Source organism: Pinus tabuliformis, chromosome 7 (genome assembly GCF_031772625.1).
Source record: "Pinus tabuliformis cultivar Carrire ecotype Pingquan chromosome 7, CPIR1, whole genome shotgun sequence".
Classification (NCBI taxonomy): domain Eukaryota; kingdom Viridiplantae; phylum Streptophyta; class Pinopsida; order Pinales; family Pinaceae; genus Pinus; species Pinus tabuliformis.
Window position 1 is genome coordinate 980,880,215 of NC_142293.1, and position 20,337 is coordinate 980,900,551.

At 39.2% G+C, this 20,337-nt stretch overlaps 1 protein-coding gene and 1 pseudogene across 1 annotated transcript in view; one reads left to right on the forward strand and one right to left on the reverse strand.

The window, feature by feature from the left end:
* The first annotated feature begins 5,701 nt into the window (after nucleotides 1–5,701).
* On the forward strand, nucleotides 5,702–14,479 carry LOC149250893 (putative ABC1 protein At2g40090 pseudogene; annotated as a pseudogene).
* Nucleotides 13,894–20,337, reverse strand: part of LOC149250894 (ras-related protein RABA5b-like) — a 63,071-nt gene continuing 56,627 nt past the window's right edge. Inside the window, exons 2-3 of the mRNA XM_089453783.1 lie at nucleotides 14,333–14,387; nucleotides 13,894–14,228 (exon numbers count right to left, since the gene is read on the reverse strand). Coding sequence (XP_089309909.1) covers nucleotides 13,894–14,228; nucleotides 14,333–14,387 — 390 coding nt within the window. The remainder of the gene's footprint in view (nucleotides 14,229–14,332; nucleotides 14,388–20,337) is intronic.

Consider the following 20,337-nt stretch of genomic DNA (forward strand, 5'->3'; position numbering starts at 1 on the left):
CTCCATTTAATTATCAATATATATATTCATCTCACATTCCCAAAAGTACTTTTCAGATTTACTTGGAAGAAGAAATGGTCATTTCCCATTAAATTCACAATTTTATATTCATGTCACATTTCCAATTGTACTGCCAGCTTTACATGGGAGAAGAGAAGTCAACTATAAGGATGGATGAGAAGTTAATGACATTAATGAGAGGTGGTTAAGGTGGAGAAGGAAATGAGGGTATAAAAAGGGAAGGGGGAAGGGAGAAAAGGGGGTTGGGTCTTGTTTATGATTGTAGGGGTTGGTTGTGATTGTTTGGACTTGTTGTGTTTTTGGAGACCTTAAGAACCTGTGGAGGTTTCTTGGGTTGTTGAGAGGAGGGAAGTATTGTTATCTTGGTCTAGATCGTTCATCTTGGACATACACACTACCTCTAGTTGGACTTGGGCTCGGAGGGTCAGGGAACTTGTGGAGGTTTCCTGGGTTAGGGATTATTTCCTAGTTGGCTGGGAGGTAAATCTAGTTGGGTCCATCAAGAGGAGCGTTCAACAGGAGCAGCAGGACAAAGGTGTCTCCATCAGCCACCGGTACAGGTATTCCTCCATAGACTACTCTTGTAAAGTTTATTAGAATGAAATATTCACCTTAATTTATGTCTATGTTACCGGATCTGTCAGGCCTAGTGGCTGGATCCGCGGATCCCCGGATCAGGGACGGATTCGGATCCGGATCCACGAAGATCCGCCCCGCCCAACATTTGTTTGTGTATAATATGGTTTGACGTCAGCACATATTTCCAAATTATATTTCAGCGCAGAATCTAGAAAGAAAATGTCAGTGGATGAATAACCCGATATTGGAAAAATCAGCCGTGCGGGAGTTCATTAATCTGTGTGTAATATGGTTTGACGTCAGCACATATTTTCAAATTATATCTCAGCGCAGAATTCCAGAAAGAAAATGTCAGCGGATGAATAACGCTATATTGGAAAAATCAGCCGTGGGAATAATTAACAAGAGAGTTCATTAATTTGAAGATTATAAACTTGCGGTTGACCATAGTATAAACTTTATTTCAAGATACGGATGTTGGGATATTCTAATTAAATTATATGTTTATTTTAAAGGTTTGATGAAGTAAGTTCTATAAAGTAACTTCATTTAATTTAAATATAATAATTATTAAATTATATGTTTATTTTAAAAGTTTCATAAAGTAAGTTTATTTAATTTAAATATAATAACTAGTAATTAATGTTTCAATATTATGATGCATTAATTTTAATATATTAAATTAATAATTATTTTTTTCATCTGAAATTAATAATTATTTTAAAAATATTATATAGAAGTTTAATATTTAAAATTTTAAACAGAAATTATAATTTTTATTTTTATTTATTTTTATACAAATTTAATTAATATTTATAAATAATATATTAATTCTGATACTATTTATCTAATATATCTAATATATATTTTTATAAGTACTATATATATATATATGTTTTTATTTTATTTTTATATAAATTTAATTTTTAAAAATTATAAAATATTTTATTTTGTTTGTACTTGTCGTATCCGGATCCTGGGTTTTCAAAAAACTGGCGGATCTGTATCCGAATCCGAATCCGAATCCTGGTAACTTAGATTTATGTTGATTAGAATGTAAATGATAAAATTTTATTTGTTTAAAAGCCGTGTAAGTAAGTAAGTTATCGCCTTTTATCGCATTTAATTTCAGAAGAAATTAGATCCCTTATCGCATTTAATTTCAGAAGAAATTAGATCTGTTAGCATACCCAAAGGGAAGTCTCTTACACATGATACACATGGTATTAGAGCTTTGGTTTAAAATCTGGACCCAAAGCCCACTAAACTCAATATTGTACACGCTAGAAGGAGGGATTGAACCTCTGACCTTGAGGTTAAGCTTTTGTGGTAAACAGCCACATGCTCTAACCAACATGGCATCCAGATCTCTCACACTCACTCGCTTGCTGCGCCCTCGATCTCGTATGTCATTGGGAAATCCTCAATTCACAGGGCATTGGTCTTCATTCAGAAAGTGGTCAACAACCGATGCCCATAACGTTTACAGGGGTGGGAAGTGGATTCAAAGGGCGATGTTTGGGGGCACGTTTGTAGGTCTGGGTGCCCTCGGCTACCTCTCTCTCGGATGGGATACTGATTTCTCAAGGACGCTCAATGTAAGGTCCTTGAGTTCTACCCGAGCGCGGGTGCTGTTGGGCGCCGGGCGAGTCGACGGACGCGCGGGCGGTCGACGGGTGCGCGGGCGGGCGCACGAGCGGGCGCTCGAGCGGGCGCATAGGCGGGTGCGGGCTGCACGACGGGCGGGCGCGGCGACACGGGCGTGCGACGGTGCTGCGGAAGGAATGCGACGAAACCGTGCACGACAATGCGACGATACCGTGAACAGAATTACGACACTTATGGAAAATGCGTGGAGCAATGAACCTTTATACTACGACTTGGAGGAGGCTGCGTTGGGGCATGGCCGACTTAAGGATAAGTGGTTTAAGGGTGCGTTGTGCTAGTTTGGGGGTCGGCCAAGGGGCTACCACCCACATAAGGGACCACATATGTAAACAAGTTAAGAAGCATACAAATATGGCATGCGTTGATGTCATTTGAACATCCAACTTCGCACTTGGAAGTACGCACAAGGTGAAGAGGTAAAGAGTGCGTAGATTTAAGGGGTGATGCGCATACCTCATGCGCAGGTCTTAAAGAAGCACTTGAGAGGTCTCTTGAAACCGGTTGTGGATTGGGCAAGGTGTGCCCGGGTGGATTTCTAAGGTGCGGTTCTTGGTGTAAGACTTGGCAAGGATTCTTGGTGGCTCGGGTGAGCACCGTCCTTTGTGCAAGAGATGCACAAGATGTTGTAAAGGCAGGTTTGCCTCTCTTTGTATTATTCGGTTAAGTGTGAGACTTGGTTCGGCCAAGACACACTTGTATTGTAAACTGATATTCTTAATAAAATTGTCGGGCAGACTCACATTACGGGGAGTTGCCCCTCCCCTTTATACTTGTTGCAATTGTTATTGTTCTTGGTATAATTGCATGATGATAATGAATGAGTATGGGCTTCATTAAGTATAAAGGATAATTATGTTTACTTGGTTGCGAAACACAAGCTAAGTAATGTTAAAGTGAAAGTAGGCGTAGTCCACGAATGTTAGTATTGGTGAAAAGAAAGCGTTCGGTGGTGCCGCACCTTGCTACAAGCGGTTGGAAGACTACCGCAGGTGTAGGGGCGTGACAGGTGGTATCAGAGCAAGTCTGAAGACTTGGAGAAGTCTTGCAGGAAGCTGGGTGAAGCAAGTGTGCATACACTTAGAAATTGATGACAGGTGATATTGAGACTTGAACAAGGTTCAGGTGTTGAAGCATTTGAAGGTAGTTTCAAGACTCGGTTTGAGCAGGGTTGCTCGTGATAGTGGAAGCAGGTTTAGCAGAGGTGAAGCTTAGTGCTTGGACCAAGCTGAACGACAAGACATGGCAAGTTTGGGAGAAGGTGAAGGGAAGATCTTGCTTACCTTATACAGGTTGAAGCGGATGAAGGGAGAGAAGCCCCGGATCCGAAAGGAACTTGAAGTCTTGGAAAGGAATATTGAAGAAGAGCTTCTTCAACTCGGTTGGACAATGGAGCAAGATGAAGTTGCAGATTGTACTAACAAGGAAGAGGAAGCCGTGATGGTTGTAGATGTTGCAGACATGACCATGATGGAGGATGAACTTGAGGATGATCAAGTTGGACCAGGATCATGCGGTTTGCAGACATGGATGAATGAGGAAGAGCCTCATGATGATGATGAAGTAAGTATTGATACTTGTGTTTCATTTGGGCATCTGGTAGATGGACCGTATGCAGGGAGAGGCAAAGCCAGTTTGCCAATGCTATGGAGGATCTTGCCATGGATGACTAGGATGAGACCTTGTATGGAGAAGCAGGGATTGCTGATTGTTGCAGGACTTGTTGGGGTTGTTTGTGACCTTATGGTAGAAGGTGCAAAAGCCCTTGACAAGGGTGGAACTTGATGATCGTTATGGAGGATTGGGTCATGCTTTAGCCATATGGAAGATTGGCTAAGTGCCTGACATGACTCATGGGCAGATTGGAGGGCACACTCTTGGGTGGACTTCTCATGGTCGAGACCAAGAGATAGTCTTGGTGGACACTTTGGTGGAGGAGCTATGATGGAGCGACTCATGACATAATGGTTGGGTGACCGAGTTCACTAAACCGAAGATTGTAGACTTGGATGAGGATGACCGATTGTTGTGATGGTTCTACTTGATTGGACTACATGGGCAACTTAGTCATGGACATCAGGTTGAAGGCATGAAGCATGGCAGTCTTATGCAGGGACATTGTGTGGGAGCACTTGTAGAGGTGTCATGGACATCCAAGGAGGAGTGCCAAGGCAGGAATGTTGTGCGGATAGATTTGCTAGTGTGACATGGAGACTTATTACTTATGAGTTGATGGAGAGGTTGTGCACTCTTGTGCAACAAGACCATGGACTTGGATGGATTTGTGAGCAGATTTGGAGCTCATGATGACATGAGATTGTTGTGACTTTTAGGGACTTCATACATGGTGGACTTAGAGGATTTGATGCATTGAGGCGTTGAGGTCAGGAGACTTTGATGCAGTATGGGATGCATACTTTCAAAGTACATGTATGGGCATGGCTTGGAAGAGTGACTTGATGTGGAGGATCGATATGAGACACTTTGGAGTGATGGAGTTATGATGATGATGATGCCTTGGTGGCTACACTTGGGCATGGGTTGAGCCGAGACTCAACTACTTTGACACATGGGAGCTGATTGATCTATGATCATGGGCAGCACATGGATAGATGAGACAAGTGCATACTTGTTTCTATGGATGACTTGAGGGATGGCACATTGTAGATATGATGAAGGGGTGCTTCATGGATCTAGATGTGGCACATCGAGAGTCGGTTTGAGGAGATGATCTCTTCATATGGAAGAGACACACACACACATGATGATGTTGGGATAGATGTGGCTGATTTCATATAGCACATTGACACCAAACATCATGGACAGCATGTTGCAGATGAGATGGATGAAGTTCTATGGACCTGAGCATGGATTATGGAGATAGATTCTTGATGAGTCAAGGATGTGGCAGATGTTTGAGAAACAACTGATGATGGCATGAGGATGTTCACTCTCATGGTTTGAGCGTGATAGTTGGACTGATCACTCGACTAGTTCAGACATGGGGTCGCGAAGTGTGTAGAGATGTGTTAGCATTATGTTGGAGTATCATGGCAGCAGTTCACATGAGGACACATGATGAAGACAGGAGGTCAGTAATCAGGGATCGAGATGACATCTGATGGAGTGCATACCTTGGTATGGTGAGCTTGGTGGCAGTTGGTCACTAAGTCGAGGCATGATGGAGATGAGGCTTTACATATGTTGCAAGGATGTTTGCTTTGTGTTGAGAAGTCAACATCATGGATGATGATGATCTTGGTGGATGGCTACCGGGATGGTATGTTGTTGAGGACGACAACGATTTCATGTGGAGGAGGATGTAAGGTCCTCGAGTTCTACCCGAGCGCGGGCGCGGTTGGTCGCCGGGCGAGTCGACGGGCGCGCGGGCGCGGGCGGGCGCGGGCGCAGGCGCACGAGGTGGGCGCGGGCTGCACGATGGGCGGGCGAGGGCTGCACGACGGGCGGGCGTGGCGACACGGGCGTGCGACGGTGCTGCGGAAGAAATGCGACGAAACCGTGCACGACAATGCGACGATACCGTGAACAGAATTACGACACTTATGGAAAATGCGTGGAGCAATGAACCTTTATACTACGACTTGGAGGAGGCTGCGTTGGGGTATGGTCGACTTAAGGATAAGTGGTTTAAGGGTGCGTTGTGATAGTTTGGGGGTCGGCCAAGGGGCTACCACCCACATAAGGGACCACATATGTAAACAAGTTAAGAAGCATATAAATATGGCATGTGTTGATGTCATTTGAACATCCAACTTCGCACTTGGAAGTACGCACAAGGTGAAGAGGTAAAGAGTGTGCAGATTTAAGGGGTGATGCGCATACCTCATGCGCAGGTCTTAAAGAAGCACTTGAGAGGTCTCTTGAAACCGGTTGTGGATTGGGCAAGGTGTGCCCGGGTGGATTTCTAAGGTGCGGTTCTTGGTGTAAGACTTGGCAAGGATTCTTGGTGGTTCGGGTGAGCACCGTCCTTTGTGCAAGAGATGCACAAGATGTTGTAAAGACAGGTTTGCCTCTCTTTTTATTATTCGGTTAAGTGTGAGACTTGGTTCGGCCAAGACACACTTGTATTGTAAACTGATATTCTTAATAAAATTGTTGGGCAGACTCACATTACGGGGAGTTGCCCCTCCCCTTTATACTTGTTGCAATTGTTATTGTTCTTGGTATAATTGCATGATGATAATGAATGAGTATGGGTTTCATTAAGTATAAAGGATAATTATGTTTACTTGGTTGCGAAACACAAGCTAAGTAATGTTAAAGTGAAAGTAGGCGTAGTCCACGAATGTTAGTATTGGTGAAAAGAAAGCGTTCGGTGGTGCCGCACCTTGCTACAAGCTGTTGGAAGACTACCGCAGGTGTAGGGGCGTGACACTCAAGGTCTTATGGGCGCTGCCCCTTCGCCTTGGCCGAGATGCTCTCACTGCTGCGACCGTTGCGACTGGAATACCTAATTCCTGAGGAATATGTACTCGTTATGAGAGCATCAATGCTGAAAAAGTGTCCTGTATCTTCATATGCACAAGTCTGTGATGTGTTTATGAAAGAACTAGGCAAGCTTCCTCATGAAGTGTTCCTGGAGTTTGACCGGATTGCATTGGCAAGTGCTTCACTTGCTCAAGTGCATGCTGCTCGCACCCATGATGGCAGGAAAGTTGCCGTCCAGGTTCAGCATACACATTTGACTGACACAGCGGTTGTGGATACCGCCACTGTAGAGTTGGTTGTCAATAGTTTGCACTGGATTTTTTCTGCATTTAATTATAGGTGGTTAATTGATGAAGTGTGTGAGAGTCTTCCAAAGGAGCTAGATTTCCTATAAGAGGCAAAGAATAGTGAACAATGTGTTTATAATTTCAAAAGATTATCTCCTCATCTTGCACCTTATATCTATATTCCCAAAGTTGATTGGAATTTGAGTACATCAAGGTTGTTGACAATGGAGTTTATCGATGGAGTTGGGGTCACTGATGTGGATGCCATCAAGTGATTTGGAATTGGTATTACTTGACCATGGTTTATACGGGGTGCTTGATCCATTAACACGGGAGCACTATGCTAAGCTTTGGAAGGCTCTTGTGTTTGAAGATGTCAAGGGGATCAAGGAGAATAGTATAAAATTAGGTGCAGGTGAGGATCTCTATGTCCTTTTTGCTGGTATTCTAACAATGAGGCCATGGCAGAAAGTGCTTGATCCAGCAATCGACCATTTATGTTTTAATGGGGCTGATGCTGATCGTGCTAAACTTCAGGTATTCTTTCATTTGTTCTGTAGTATGTGTGTGCTCCATTGTTGGTTACTATGTGAACATTATGATATATTTGATTCTGTGCATTATTAAAAAATAGCAACGCCTTTATGTATGAGTATCTACCTTAAGATTGGAAGAGGACTCACTTTTTATTGGATAGCCAGTCAAAAGTATGTAGACTTTTTTTTGTATTTTTTTTAACTACTATTCTTTCACGTCTCCAGTAGCTTTGTCAAGTATATAATTTAAGTCACATTTAAATTGGTCAAGTAGAGCAGGTTGATTCAAATGAAATTCACAGGCTTTGCAGTTATCCATGAACAATAATTAGCAACTAAGATCTAGAATTCATGAGTAAGATCTGGAAGGAGCTCTTTATGTTGGTGGGAAGTACAAAACTAATATGTGTACCGCCTGTTATCTCTAAACAGATGGGCCAACAGAGATTGCTAATATATGTTTAAAAGAACATCCAAAGAGTTAATGGTTACAGTACCACTTACCATGTGTCGACCAGATTGTTTCCTTTAATTGACCTTTATGGCTATAAATCTTCATCAACTTGTTCGAACCGTCAATTATCAAGGAATGAAACACCTGGTTCACATAATTTGAAAGAGCAAATTAAGAACGCCCAAAATAAGATGTAATATCAGGTAGACGTCGAGACTGCAACATTATGAACTAAACTGGGTACAACAATAGTTACTGTGTGTCCACCAAAATGATTTCTTTGATTTCCGTTTATGGTTACAAACTTTCATTTTGGAGTCTTGTTGCAATGGGGTTAATGACAACAAACAGAAAATATCACTATTAAAAGAGCATGTTCAACAAGCTCTAATTCTTGTGTAGCAACAGGTAGACTTCCACATTGTAGAAATATATTTAGGATGGTGTTTGGGCTTATGAATAGCTTTGACTCCATTAGCATATCATGGCAATTTTTTCTTGATATTTTATTCTACAAGGTCCTAATCTCTCCACTTGACTTTTGCACAGGGCTTGAATGCTCTTAATATATTTCTTGAGAATGGCTGCTAGAATTGGTTCTTTAGCAATCATATTTATTCTTTTGGTATTACCTTATTAAAGGGAACTGTGAAGATGCCTCAGATTCTATGGTCCTTGATACCCACCAAAAGTGGGTTGAACAACCCGTAGGAATTTTTCCTTTTGCCCCATTGACTAGCCAACCAGGCAGCTTCTCTCCTCCACACGTGTGAAGGGCTGACTGTACTTTTCTGTTTTCTGCGTTGACCAAGTTGCACCAAGTTTGACTGATTTCTTCAAGACTGTTTTGGGCTAAATTGGATTGTTTTTGGAGGCCAAATTGACTGAGTTTAACCAAGCTCATTTGGAGAAGTAATTCTGTTGATTTGACCAGCGTTGACTGTGCATTGACCAAGTTTGACCGATTTCTTCTTGACAATTTTGGCCTGATTTGGACTATTTTTGGAGGTCGAATTGACTAAGTTCGAGTGAACTGGCTGGTTGCGGTTTTGGTTTGGCATTTTCTTAATACATTGATACCGATAGAGATTTTATTCTAGGAGATGCTATATAAAGGGATAACATCCATTCTTGACTTTCACACCCAATTATAGGGCTTATGCATGTTTGTATTCATTCCTTTGATTGCAACATGATTAAGTTGTCATCAGTTAACAACTATTAGCTATCATATAAATTGAACCCCTTGACTGATTGTGGGCCAAGATTACAAGGCTTTTGGTATTCGTACTTTTGTGAGAATCCAACAACCCTTGTATACTTTAAAGTTAAGAGATCTCTTACACCTTAGGTTCTTAGAAGGACTTCTCCCCAAATTAAACAGAGAAAAAAAAAGGGCCACTAGCATTCATAACATTTGTTCTTTTTCAATGACTTACAGTGATGCATTTCATGCTACTTAGAAATAGAAATCCATTAATGTACATACATTTGATGTTATAGGATGTGATTCTCCACACTTGCAATATGGCACACTTAAAACAATGGTTAGAATTAGTGTATGTTTGGGTTGGTATTCCAGTTTCCATGCCCTGTTTTAAGAAACGGCCGTTTCGAAACCGAAACGGCCGGCTTGATCCGATTCAATAGCAAGGATAGTGACCCGGCCTTGGAAACGGTCCGGTTGGCCGAGTCACCCATGACTCGGCCGAGTCATGGGTGACTCGGCCAACCCGGCCGTTTCCGATATGACTCGGCCGAGTCACAAAGGAACGGCCCAGGCAGCGTAAACAACAAACAAATATATTTTTTTAATGGATTTTTTAAATGTTTTTTGTTTGGTTTGGACCCCAAACAGCTATATGAATATGCTAAATGATTTTTGGGGTCCATTTCCCCCTCCCAAACCCTATTTAACACACCCAAGTGCTCTCATTCACTCACAGCAGTCTTATGCATTTGAGTGAGAGTCTTCTTTGAGAGTTAGTGAGCAGTTCTTGAGCTTGTTTTGTATCAGCAGTGAGGAGTCTTGGAGGAGCATTGTAGCTGGAGTGAGGAGCTTCTTGGGCAGCCATTTGGAGCAGCATTGAGGAGCTGATTCTTGGAGCAAGCTTGAGGAGGCAGTTTGTGCCTGGAGGTATTTTTTTCCACCTCTATAAATCTGTTTTTGCTTAATAAATTTTAGGTGCATATCTAGAAATCTTAGAGAGTGTTTTTTGTCAAATAAATGAACATTGAATCAATGTTTTTTTTTTTTGGTCATTTTCAGATTGTTTGCTTTCATTTCCTAGTCAAAAAATGGCACCTAGAGCAAGAGATCCTGCTTGGGCATATGTTGAAATGGTTGATAGTCAAATGCAATGCAAATTTTGCCATAGGAAAATTAAGGAAGGTCCTGGGGGCATTAATAGGCTGAAACAACACTTGGCAGGGATTAGAGGCCAAATTACCCCATGTACCTCACCAGAAATTGGGGAGATTAGAAAGAATTTGTTGGCCAACTTTGAGAAATTTAAAGAAGATAAGGCTACGCAAAAAGACATACAGGCTGAAATTGGGAGGAAGAGGGAGATACAAAAAATGATGGCTACCAACCCCCACTATGATTTTGAGGGTTCTTCCTCTATCCCTCAAACTGAGGCATCCAACCCTTTCCGATATGTTCCTCCCTCTTTTGGTTCTGTTCAAGATAAGGGAAAGGGTAGAATGAATTTGAAAAAGGGTGATGTGACTATCAAAAGTTATTTCACTCCCTCCTCTCCATCAGATGCACATGGTCCTGAAGTTAGTAAAACTCAAATGCAACCCACTTTAGATGACCATTGGAAGAAAGAATTGAGGGAGACTGCTTGTGATTACATAGCTAGATGGTGGTATGATGCTGATATCCCCTTTAATGCTGCTCGTTCACCATATTATGAGCCAATGTTTGATGCCATACATGCTGCTGGAAAAGGCTTCAAAGGCCCTACTATGCATGAGCTAAGGGGGTTTCGTTTGCAGAAAGAAATTCAATCCATTAATTCCCGAAAAAGAATTACCTTTCGGAATATATTTCCCTTAATGTGCCCCTTGGAAAAACTAGTAGTAATATATATTTATGGAATCTGAACCCTAAAGCCTTGGATATTGTTGGTCATAATGACCCACAATACAAAAAAAATCTCTTGGATGTGCAAGAATAAAGCCAGGTCTATTTTCTCAAAGTGTGCTCCATGAAAATATAAAAGCAGAGTTTAAATTATTTTGCAAGTCTGAAAAAAAAAATCATTTGTAAAATTAATTTGTCATTTGTAAAAAGATGATAGGCATACTAGTTAGCCTGTGCTTTCCTTGATGGCTCTACATGTTGACTTAGTCCTTCAGGTATCTTGAACAATATAATGGCCAAATATCAATGGCATGCATATTTTATATTGCAAAACTTGCTAAGAAAATAAGCCAAAAAGAAAAAAGAGCCATGTTTACCATTATACTCTGTTTTTAGGCTTTTATGCAATAAACCGTGAACAAATATGGAGTGAATTTGAAAACAAAAACCAACCAAATCAGAAAGCTCAAAAAGGGAAAAATACCGAATTTTAAAACTCAATTAATTTTTGAAGAAAATTCCCAACTAACCAAATCACAAATGTAGAATACAAAATACCTCAAAAACAAAACAAAAAAAATATAGCGGGGGACAAAAATTTACTACCTGAATCACAGAATCCAAGGAAAAGATGCCATGTACTCTCTTACCAGGGACTAAAATTATCAATGAAACTAGCCAAACAGATGCACAAAATTAAAATGCAAATGTTATCTATGTAGTCCTTTATTGGGGAATAAGATTATGAACAAATCATAGACAAGCATAAAAGAAAATGCCAAGAATAGCATATCCTTGCCTCTGTTTTTACTACAATAAAATTATGAATCGAAACTGACTCCCATTTGAGCCTCTTATCTAGATATAGACTGCTCTCTTGAAAAATTTGTATCCAGTAGAGTAGTGGACTGATTGTAGAGATTAGCAATGTCAATACTAGCAGGGGAAACACCCAAAAGTCTAAACGTTTTATCCCACACTCAGAGAGTAACGGTCCAGTCGTTTGCTCACCTGCAAACTTTTGCTGGTTTGCAATCATATCTATAATATGAAAACTTAGTAGTGGTATCTCGATTGTTAAGGTACCAATGCGGAGCCAGAGAATGTCTTCAGCGTAATGGCCTGGGATAAGAGGGCTGAGCTGGGTTATCCTGGAGAAGCTTTTGTAACATCCAAGGCCAATGAATCCCTAGTACAGGCAAGAAACTGATGAATCACAATTGTTTCTTTCAAATTCTAACAGTTTCAAATCCCATTGTGGCCGTTGGAAAGGTGACTGTATCATGAGGACACCATTACTCCCCCCTAGTTCAATCAGGAAATAATCAATGCCCCAAGTGTTGATTGGTAGATACTCCTCCCTCAACTTAATTCCCAGATTTTGGACTCAATTAAAAGTTTCTTTAGAAGTCATAACTTTCACTTGCTCTCAAACAGTTCAGACCTAATACCAGAAGTCTTTAATCTTTCTACTTTGTCTGTTGTCTTGGTTTTCTTTATGCATTACTAATTGAAAAGGAAGACATTAAAATTGAAAAGGAAGGCACCTGGCCTCATTCCTTTTGACATGTCATTAGAATGGGGCAGACCACAGAAAGATTGGAGCTCGGTGGATGGCTCAATATTGTCAACCACACCAGTGAAGCAAGGCCCTGCTAGAGTTTCTTTGACTTAGATGCCAAAATCTAGTCTGGCAAAGTCACCTAGGAACTGCACCAGGCCTCATCTTATAAGAAGTCAATGCATACAATCCACTTCGAGGGTAGAAACTCCTTTTACAATAAATACAATACAAGACAAGATATGATGGCCCTGAGACTAGGTACCCTTGCTATATATATTGGAGACAAAGGGTAGAGTAATAGCACTCCACCAATCTAGGGTAGACTCTGCAACTATCTTTGGGTGATAAATGATAAATGTTTATGAAAGACATGAGGATCTTTGTATATGTCAGAATCACTGAGGTTCAAGAATTTTTCTTTTATGTGATAGTTGAACATAGCTCATTTATGTTGTCACCTGTACTGCTTACAATTCTACATTATGCAACCTGTACAATCATCTACTATACTGTTCAGAAATGGAATTTCTATTACATTAAAGGATGAGATCTCTTACCTACTTCCCGGGCATGATCTGGGAAGTCAAGTTCATGTTACAAATTGCAGCGCCAATTTATATGAAATCGTGAGGCTTTTGCATGTTAGGTTTGGTAATATATTGCCCCCAAACAAAATCTGGCAAGAGCTCTCATTAAATTGCTATCACTATATGCATAAACTTGCTTCAAGGACAATCATAGAAGAAAATCTGACAAGAGCTTTCATTAAATTGCTAATACCATATACATAAACTTGCTTCAAGGACAATCAGAGAAGGAATTCCTAGAATTCTGTAGCAATAATGTTTACAACATTGAGCCAGACAATAGATCTGGGCATCTGCAAACTGTCCATTAACCTCCATCCAGGAATCCAGATTCCCTAAATGATTTCAAACAAAATGAAGATCAATTTGACTAAAACATTCTAAAAAAAGATTGCTTTGCATGTATTACTTAATACATCACTATTATTCTACTCTGTGTACAACATCTAGGGCTCAAGCCTAAGAAGCCCAGTTGGGGACCCTTACTGGTTTCTTCATAAAATTGAAAAAAAAATTTATCCAACATATTGAAACTTTCCTAATAAACAAAAAAAATTATATTAGCCTAAGGCAACCTTAAGGATCTCAATCAACAAAAGGTCATATGAAGCAAATAATATTCAGGGAGCCCAGAAACAAAGGAGCTTTTTCTCTGAATCCTCAACAGCAAGAATTCCTTGTCTCGGGTGGTTCCACTCCGTCCCCATCTCCATATACATCCATAATATTAACCATAATATTAACTCTGTTGAGAGATAATTGAGACTTATAGGAATCCGAATTCAACATTTTCTTGCTCACATTAGTGTAAATCTCCTTGACCACAATTTGGAATGCAGACAATACATTTGTATTATCCAGAGCCGAGGTCTCAATGAAGAACAGCCCCTCTGATTCGGCAAGCTTCTTCCCATCTTCCACAGGAACTTCCCTTATATGAGCTAAATCAGACTTATTCCCCACAAGCATTTTCACGACATTGCCATTAGCATGCACTGCAATATCAAAATTTCACATGAGTTTGAAAATAGCTTGCAACATCACATAGATGACAACCAAAAGCCAAAGCCAATTTTAAAGATGCTCTATAAGGCATTACAACAGTAATTGCTTGCAATGCAAAAGTCAAAGCCAGAGCCAATTTCAAAGATGCTCTACAAGGCATTACACAAAAACTGCTTGCAATGTTAGTATCAGAACTAAGGAAGATGCTATCACATCAAACCCAAAGATGATCCACAAGGCACAACACAAAACTGCCCATAATATTGGTAGGAGAGTGGTGGAGTGCTATTACTTCAACCCAAAGATAGCTTCAGAGTCTACCCTATCCCCCAATTGTAATAGAAAAGTTGTTCCAAATGTTGTTGATGAAGTTCAACCTTTAACAAGTGTAGTGTGAAGGAACCGTTCATGTAGAGTGGCTGAATAAATTTCTTGTGATGTTATATGACAAATGACATTTCTGTCACACACAAGGCATATACATGAACCATGTTTTGCTTAGACAATGCTCTGTTAGTCTAGGGTTATGTGGTTTTTGGTGTATGGACAGTCGGTAAGGATAAATATTTTTAGAGTTTGCATATGGCATTCAAAAACCAGAGAAGCCTAATTCAGTATCATTTATTTTAAAACTCATAGATGTATTTGGGTCCTATAATGAGCATTTCATCTATATAAAGTGGTGATTGCTAAATGTGTTTTTTGCAGAATAGTTGCCAGTATTGAAAGTGTTGCAGTGTAAATGAACACAAATTATCTGCTTTTTTTAATTATATATGATTGAAAAACATGTTGAGTATTAGGAAATAGATAATTGTCTACTTGTTTAACATGAATTTATTGTTATCTTATTTTTCAGTTTTTGAAGTGTAAAAATTGGTGCAAAAGTGGCGTTTATGCATTGAAGTGTCCTGCTTTCCAAATCTAGGTCGAGCAATTATTAAATTCATCCTTTACAATATGGCACACTAGTGAAGCAGCTGCCAGTTTTCCACCAATTCATGCAGGGGCTTGGCTTTTACTTGTACAAATATTCTTTGGTAGACAAGAATCAAAATAAATGTAAATATCTCTGTTATTCGACAGGATTTTGTTTTATACAGTATTTAATCAGTCATAAAGGAGATGGACAACATAGAAATTCGGGGTGTCCAACTCACCTCTGTAATTTATCCTTCTAGGAGATGCCTAATCTCTCCCACATGGTCATTGTAGCTTGATGTACCTTTGGGTCCCATTGCCCTGATTTGATCGTTTGTGTAATTGATATAAAATTTCTATCTTATCAAACATATATATTTGAATTGGACTAGCTTAATTGATATGTGCCCACTTTTGCTAAACAGTGCATATTTTATGTCTGGAATCTGGATTAGGTATTCTCACACACAGCCATCATACCATTATCAGCAAGGTCATGACTTTTGTTGTTTAGGTTTTACTCCTTATCAGTAAATCTATGTTTAGGTTTTACCCTCCACTTTTTTTAGTGAATAGATTGAGGAATGTGATTGCACAATCTTGTTAGAATATTTCCTTGAACATGTATGTTAACCCAACTAAAAGGTTACAATTCATAAGAGTTAAAATATTTCATGCATAGTATGGAAATTTATTAATATAAATGTTCTTGCCATTTTTGTTCTTCTGGTGATTAACTGATTTTTTATTTATTTATTTATTTATTTATATAAATATCCGGATCCGCCATGGAAATGAATCCTTCAAGCCAGGAAACAGATCCCATGCTGCCAAAAGGGATCCTGTGCCAGCTAGCCCTCACATGCTGGATCCCAAGCAACTAGCATTAGAGTTTTAGGTTTGTATAATATGCAGTCTGAATAGCTGTATAGGTAAGTAATTTATCATCTGTAGTCTGTATAGTATATGACAATGCTAGCAGGAAAGGTCTGAGAAATCGAAATTTAGTTTCAGTTTCTGATGATGCTAGCAGCAAACATCTAGGAAAGGCTTGAAACATTATATAGATGAATGTATATAATATATACATAATTTTCAGTTTTCTTTGTGTGCATGGGATGGCTGTGTCATTAATATTTTATTAAATCAATCCCGTCCAACTCTAGAGGGTCCTCTTAAAACAGTATGGCGCATAGACCATAGCATTTGTCAAACAGTGTATGGCATTCATTTACCATCATACCTACCTGGGAATCTTTAGACTTTAAGGCAAATTTCAGTGAAGATGACTGGTTGATTGTAATGTAAAGTTGAAATATTTAGATGATGAGGATGTAGACCCATTTAAGAATGTGTAGTTAGACATACTCTTCATTATCATATTAATATAGTAATCATTGATGAGACAATCAAATTTTTATTTACAGGTATCCTTTTTGTACGAGGCTTGATGCATCATGATTTTAGTCCTCAGATTTATAAATTATCTAATGATTTTAGTTATAATGTTGTGATTCATGAATGGTTTTGATTCTTAACTTTGAATATGTTCTTTAAAATTAAAAAAATACTATTATATTTGTTGTATGTGGCGTTCCTGCCGTCATTTGGATCCTGGCTATTAAAGAATCTGGCGGATCTGTGGCCATATCCCCTTCAACTTTCCTTGTAACTTTCTCCTATTATAGGTTAAGTAGTCCCAGTTAGCTGCATTCACTGGGATGTAGTTATAATTCTACTGTGATGTAGTGGTCCTCCTAACACTGAATTTCTGGAGTTTATGTTATTACATAATTATGTCTGGCCATTTTTATTTGGGAGTAAAGGGACAACTGTCTCTATCATGTAGTTTCTGCTCCAAGAAAAGCAAGGTCCACTCTATAATCCAACGTGGATGAGCATTGGATGATGAGATGTGTAACCTGATAATGCTAATAAAATAAAAAATGAAAGAAAAATTTTTAGGCCCTATCTCTGTCCCTTCTATGAGAAAGAATACAAATGTCTCTTTTGTTATGGGAAATGTTTCCTGATCTTTAGAAGTTGTGATATAGGCCCTTTGTCACTAATCTACAACCTTTTGTAATACTCTTCTTCTCAGGAAATAATCCCTTTCTCTAGTAGTGGTCCAAACACCTTCCAGCCTTGCTTTCACAGTTCACTTTACAATTTCCTTGATCATTCCCCCCAATACTATACCCTGCCCTCCATCTTGCCATTTTTGTTCTTCGGTGATTAACTGATTTTTTTTTATTTTATATAAATATCCTTGTAAAAAAATGTGTCATTTTCAGAACCATCCATTAATTTCACATAAAAGATATCATCTATATTGCAATTCTCAAAAAACAGTTTCAATCAGTTTTCAAAGTTTGTGAGTATGGCAGGAAGCCAAATGAAGTTCATTTGAAGTCTGACAATATATTGCAGAAGAGAAATCTTTATTTCCAACCTTTGAGAATTGAAACTCTCCTATGGAACATTAGACACTTTTAATGACAACATCACACAATTGAAGTTGATTATTCTTCCATCCAACATAAAGCTGAACCTGACATGAAACTAGCCCAACCTAAACTAGCCCATGGGATCCTTATTGTATTTTCATTTTTTTTCTTCTGTAAAGCATCATCAACCTATCCTTTTGTGCCTCTTCTAAATTTCCTATAAGCAAGGTTTGTCTTCAAAGTTCGGATAGCTCATTAGCTGATTGACCAGTTAGTCTCTCTAGGAAGGTCCGGTCTCTCTATCCAACCAGCTATCTATTATCCCGGCAAGAAAGCAGTCTATCTCCAGGCAAGGAAAGCATTGACTGCCTAGCCTATGGAGCAGTACCTGTTTACCTACTTGCAAATTAGACTGTAGGAAAACGGTGTGGCCAGCCAACTTGAATCTGCCAGGGGAGTAGAGCCCCCACTATTCTTCTCGGGTAATTTGAGATCAATGAATGTAGTTCAACTGACAATTAGTGGAACAAGTATAATTTGAAATATGAGTGATGATTGGGTTTGAAATAAAGCAATGGTAATGCAATCCAGCAACTCAGATGTGTGAGACTGACACAATTGAGGCATACTTCGGGATTGATTTCTCAATCTGTGAGGTAAGTTCATTGTAGAAATTGACACCAGATATCTAATGTCATGCTTTAAAGGCAAAGAAATACTATATCTTCTTATCCAATAAACTGAGGGATTTAGAAACAGAGAGGAAGGGATGTAAATATTTTGAAAATGAGACTGATAATATATTCATGAACATAAAGAAGATATTGTGTTGTAAAGAAGAATGGAAAGTTTTTTACCATAATCTCCAAACAGTGAACAAAGTAGTGATTCTAAGGCAGTGCCAGATTTCGGAGAAAACAATGTGTGCTATGTAATGTGAATCTCTGAACAAAGATGTTTCCTAATGGAGTTGCCCTTGAAGCAAAACTGACTGTTGCTCTTGAATATATTTCAAAGTCCTCTAAACAAACGTGTAGTCCTAGAGAATATGTTTCATCGTGATTGAATGGCAATTTCATTTTTTGGACCAGTTCCAATTCTGATAAAATTGTTTCATACTAAACACAATCACATTCCCCAAGGCAATGTATATATTTCTTAACACTTTAATGCTAGCATGAGCCAAATGTTAAAAGGAAAAAAAAAGGGTGGCAGTGATAAAAGAAAGTGAATGGACAAAAGTCTAGACTGAGCTCTACCCCTCCTCAGGAGCTCTTACCCAATTTCTGGCTAAATCACAATCTATCAAAATGAAAGGAACTTTGAATATCCCAAACCACGATCAACAAAGAACTGCTTCATCTTCAAGGGGTCAATAAGGATTATCAAGAACCAATGAAAACTTGCAATCCAAGCCATGTATGTAAAATTAATAATGAAAAGGCTCACAAGAAGAGTGGTAAAATATGTTGAGGAAAGGAGTAACTTAAGTCCCATGATTGCCCCTTTTTCACATTATAATACTCAAGGATATTGTGAACTTCATAGCCGATACAAGATAGTGACATCCTCCATGAAGTAGACACCACACCATGTCATTGATCACTTATAGCCCAAGATCTGCTACTTGGGAGGATGCAGAGACTATGCGTCATGACTACCCCTCACTTTTTTGAGCATCTGTGATGCCTATTTTGACTTACATAGCTACCTATGTTAAGCTTCTCTTTTGCAGTTCCATGTTATTTATTTATGAACATTATGTAATATTGATGCAATTGGTTTGACACATAAAACTACTTATATGGATTAGTTGATAGATTTGATATTGATGATAGAAATGGTTGATGTATGGACTACATGTATGACTCACTTAGTGATGGATTATCTAGTGCATAACTTATCAGAATTATTTTGGTTCATATATAGCTCAAGTGGATATGATTTATTTAAATGAATGACTTAGTGAGAATTCCCAGATTGACACATGGCTACTAGACTTAATAATGTGAAGATTATATGTCTTGTTGTTATATAAATGCATGAATGAGAGCTAACCCGCAGGGGGAAAAGAACTATATGATAGCCAAGAGGGAAGGACGAGACATCTCATGAGGTGGCAAGACGACTTGACTGGATTATTCGATGACAAGTCCAACTAGCTTTGTAGTGTGGTCCGTATTAGGGTATTGACCCTAGTCCTGCAGGAGGGGTGGAGGCATTTCCCATCGTGTATCCTCCGAAACCTGGAATTGTGGGAGGGCAGTGGTGGACACGCTCCCCTAGACGTGTGATGACGATTTCCAGTTCCCTGCTAGGGAAGTTAGGTCGATGTATTCGACGCTTCCACCATGTCGGTTTTATCAGTGGTTAGTATGGCCGTTGCCACTGATAAAGCAGTAGAGGATGGATAGGGTGGGAACGGAAGTATGCTAGGATGGATAGGGGGATATAGATCAGTTGGAGACTCTTGATGGGAAGTAATGTCATTGTCTAACTTATCAGATTTTATTGCTATAAATCTCTCTGATTTGCTATGTTTTCAAACTCCTTGCATCTTTTCATTCTAACTTCGGGACAAAGTTTTCTGAAGGAGGGGTGTATGTAATGCCCCACTTAAATCTTATCCTACAAATTTTGTTAATGCTTACATTATCTAAAAATATTGAGAAATACTGGTCTAATATAAAATTTATGATTTCCATTATTCAAATTCCCCACTTACCTTCTC